Here is a 4,250-nt window from a genome sequence, read left to right as displayed (position 1 = left end):
TGAAACCCACCTAACAACAACACCACTATCATCGCCAACTCAGTCCTCAGCAGAGACCTATCCAACAACACAAACATCCACAAACAAACCTTCATCAGAAACACACCCGACAACAGTGGAATCGTCAAGCACACAGCATTCAACGCAAACACATCAAAGCTCAACAGAAGTTTCATCAGTCACTGTGTCGCCAGTTGAATCCCACTCCACAAGCTCATCATTTTCATTGGTTACTCAATCCCCGTCAGAAACGCGTTCAACATCTGCACAAGCATCAGTGACAACTGAAACTTCATCGGAATCCCATCCAACTACAGAGGCATCTCGAATCACAATGTCCCCTTCAGAAAGACAGCCAACAGCACATGAATCATCAAGTACAGAGCAGTCAACACAAACTCATGGAACAACATCAGAAATTCCCTCAGAAAGTGCGTCCTCATCAAAAACCCTCGCAACAGCAACAACGTCACCTTTGGTCACTGGGAGCTCAGCGGTAACTTATTCTCAATCATCGCAAATCACATCCTCCAACAAATCTGCAACAGTATCACATCCAACTACAGAAGAATCATCGATCACTGTCTCCTCACCTGAAACACGTCAGACAAATACACAGGAACCTTTTACATCGGCATATCCAAAGACAACACAAGCTTCAACAGAAACTATTTTGACAACAGAAACACATTTAACAACACCACTCTCAAAGGAAACGGAGCCTCCATCAGTAACCTACCCACGCACAACAGAAAGCTTATCCACAACAGAATTTTCCTCACCAACACCGAATGGTAGACAGGCATCAGCAGCCACATTGTCCACAGCTGAAACACGGTCAGAAACGCAGGAATCAATAAGAACGGAGCATTCAACACAAACCAATGCAAGCACGACACAGAATTCTTCAGAAAGTGTGACTGTTTCAGAACCACATTTTACAACGCAATTTTCAGTCACAACACATTCTTCATCGGAATCATATTCCACATCAGTGAAAGCTTCCTCAACAACAGAACCTTCATCAGAATCACATCCTACAATAGCAGCATCCACGATGGCCACATCCTCTCTGGAAACAACTCCAAAAACCCAGCAATCTTCAAGAACTGAACTATCATCACAATCCAATCCAAGCACAACCAATGTTTCATCAGTCACTGAGTCCTCTTCAGAAACACATTTAACAACATCAAGTTTATCACAGGTAACTGAGTCCTCAACAGAAACATACTCCAGTTCGACGCCGGTTTCATCAAAAACTGAATCACCCTCAGAGAGCCATCAGACCACAGAAGTGCCTTCAAGCTCCTTGTCCTCATCAAAAACACATCCAACAACATTACAGGAATCATCATCAACAGAGCTTCCAACAACAGCATATCCAACATTGACATCTGCTTCATCTGTTAGTGTGTCCCCATCTGAAACCCACCTAACAACAACACCACTATCATCGCCAACTCAGTCCTCAGCAGAGACCTATCCAACAACACAAACATCCACAAACAAACCTTCATCAGAAACACACCCGACAACAGTGGAATCGTCAAGCACACAGCATTCAACGCAAACACATCAAAGCTCAACGGAAGTTTCATCAGTCACTGTGTCGCCAGTTGAATCCCACTCCACAAGCTCATCATTTTCATTGGTTACTCAATCCCCATCAGAAACACGTTCAACATCTGCACAAGCATCAGTGACAACTGAAACTTCATTGGAATCCCATCCAACTACAGAGGCATCTCGAATCACAATGTCCCCTTCAGAAAGACAGCCAACAGCACATGAATCATCAAGTACAGAGCAGTCAACACAAACTCATGGAACAACATCAGAAATTCCCTCAGAAAGTGCGTCCTCATCAAAAACCCTCGCAACAGCAACAACGTCACCTTTGGTCACTGGGAGCTCAGCGGTAACTTATTCTCAATCATCGCAAATCACATCCTCCAACAAATCTGCAACAGTATCACATCCAACTACAGAAGAATCATCGATCACTGTCTCCTCACCTGAAACACGTCAGACAAATACACAGGAACCTTTTACATCGGCATATCCAAAGACAACACAAGCTTCAACAGAAACTATTTTGACAACAGAAACACACTTAACAACACCAATCTCAAAGGAAACGGAGCCTCCATCAGTAACCTACCCACGCACAACAGAAGGCTCATCCACAACAGAATTTTCCTCACCAACACCGAATGGTAGACAGGCATCAGCAGCCACATTGTCCACAGCTGAAACACGGTCAGAAACGCAGGAATCAATAAGAACGGAGCATTCAACACAAACCAATGCAAACACGACACAGAATTCTTCAGAAAGTGTGACTGTTTCAGAACCACATTTTACAACGCAATTTTCAGTCACAACACATTCCTCATCGGAATCATATTCCACATCAGTGAAAGCTTCCTCAACAACAGAACCTTCATCAGAATCACATCCTACAATAGCAGCATCCACGATGGCCACATCCTCTCTGGAAACAACTCCAAAAACCCAGCAATCTTCAAGAACTGAACTATCATCACAATCCAATCCAAGCACAACCAATGTTTCATCAGTCACTGAGTCCTCTTCAGAAACACATTTAACAACATCAAGTTTATCACAGGCAACTGAGTCCTCAACAGAAACATACTCCAGTTCGACGCCGGTTTCATCAAAAACTGAATCACCCTCAGAGAGCCATCAGACCACAGAAGTGCCTTCAAGCTCCTTGTCCTCATCAAAAACACATCCAACAACATTACAGGAATCATCATCAACAGAGCTTCCAACAACAGCATATCCAACATTGACATCTGCTTCATCTGTTAGTGTGTCCCCATCTGAAACCCACCTAACAACAACACCACTATCATCGCCAACTCAGTCCTCAGCAGAGACCTATCCAACAATACAAACATCCACAAACAAACCTTCATTAGAAACACACCCGACAACAGTGGAATCGTCAAGCACACAGCATTCAACGCAAACACATCAAAGTTCAACAGAAGTTTCATCAGTCACTGTGTCGCCAGTTGAATCCCACTCCACAAGCTCATCATTTTCATTGGTTACTCAATCCCCATCAGAAACACGTTCAACATCTGCACAAGCATCAGTGACAACTGAAACTTCATCGGAATCCCATCCAACTACAGAGGCATCTCGAATAACAATGTCCCCTTCAGAAAGACAGCCAACAGCACATGAATCATCAAGTACCGATCAGTCAACACAAACTCATGGAACAACATCAGAAATTCCCTCAGAAAGTGCGTTCTCATCAAAAACCCTCGCAACAGCAACAACGTCACCTTTGGTCACTGGGAGCTCAGCGGTAACTTATTCTCAATCATCGCAAATCACATCCTCCAACAAATCTGCAACAGTATCACATCCAACTACAGAAGAATCATCGATCACTGTCTCCTCACCTGAAACACGTCAGACAAATACACAGGAACCCTTTACATCGGCATATCCAAAGACAACACAAGCTTCAACAGAAACTATTTTGACAACAGAAACACATTTAACAACACCAATCTCAAAGGAAACGGAGCCTCCATCAGTAACCTACCCACGCACAACAGAAGGCTCATCCACAACAGAATTTTCCTCACCAACACCGAATGGTAGACAGGCATCAGCAGCCACATTGTCCACAGCTGAAACACGGTCAGAAACGCAGGAATCAATAAGAACAGAGCATTCAACACAAACCAATGCAAACACGACACAGAATTCTTCAGAAAGTGTGACTGTTTCAGAACCACATTTTACAACGCAATTTTCAGTCACAACACATTCCTCATCGGAATCATATTCCACATCAGTGAAAGCTTCCTCAACAACAGAACCTTCATCAGAATCACATCCTACAATAGCAGCATCCACGATGGCCACATCCTCTCTGGAAACAACTCCAAAAACCCAGCAATCTTCAAGAACTGAACTATCATCACAATCCAATCCAAGCACAACCAATGTTTCATCAGTCACTGAGTCCTCTTCAGAAACACATTTAACAACATCAAGTTTATCACAGGTAACTGAGTCCTCAACAGAAACATACTCCAGTTCGACGCCGGTTTCATCAAAAACTGAATCACCCTCAGAGAGCCATCAGACCACAGAAGTGCCTTCAAGCTCCTTGTCCTCATCAAAAACACATCCAACAACATTACAGGAATCATCATCAACAGAGCTTCCAACAACAGCATATCCAACATTGACATCTG

The 4,250-nt window shown here is 43.5% G+C and overlaps 1 protein-coding gene across 1 annotated transcript; it reads left to right on the top strand.

Annotated features, from left to right (window-relative positions):
- Positions 1 to 977: 977 nt before the first annotated feature.
- Positions 978 to 2,538, top strand: LOC129711401 (mucin-2-like). Its single transcript, XM_055659010.1, has 2 exons — positions 978 to 2,262; positions 2,382 to 2,538. The coding sequence occupies exons 1-2, from the start codon at positions 1,058 to 1,060 to the stop codon at positions 2,536 to 2,538; spliced, it is 1,362 nt and encodes a 453-aa protein (XP_055514985.1). The 5' UTR covers positions 978 to 1,057.
- Positions 2,539 to 4,250: the final 1,712 nt, after the last annotated feature.

This window comes from Leucoraja erinacea, chromosome 30, assembly GCF_028641065.1.
Source record: "Leucoraja erinacea ecotype New England chromosome 30, Leri_hhj_1, whole genome shotgun sequence".
Lineage (NCBI taxonomy): Eukaryota > Metazoa > Chordata > Chondrichthyes > Rajiformes > Rajidae > Leucoraja > Leucoraja erinaceus.
This window is presented reverse-complemented; position numbering and strand designations above follow the sequence as displayed.

Bases quoted from the DNA above. Each gene is read 5' to 3' on its own strand.
- LOC129711401 (XM_055659010.1), top strand. From the start codon at position 1,058: ATGGCCACATCCTCTCTGGAAACAACTCCAAAAACCCAGCAATCTTCA. The intron at 2,263-2,381 runs GTCAGAAACGCA...CGCAATTTTCAG, and splicing joins TTGTCCACAGCTGAAACACG to TCACAACACATTCCTCATCG.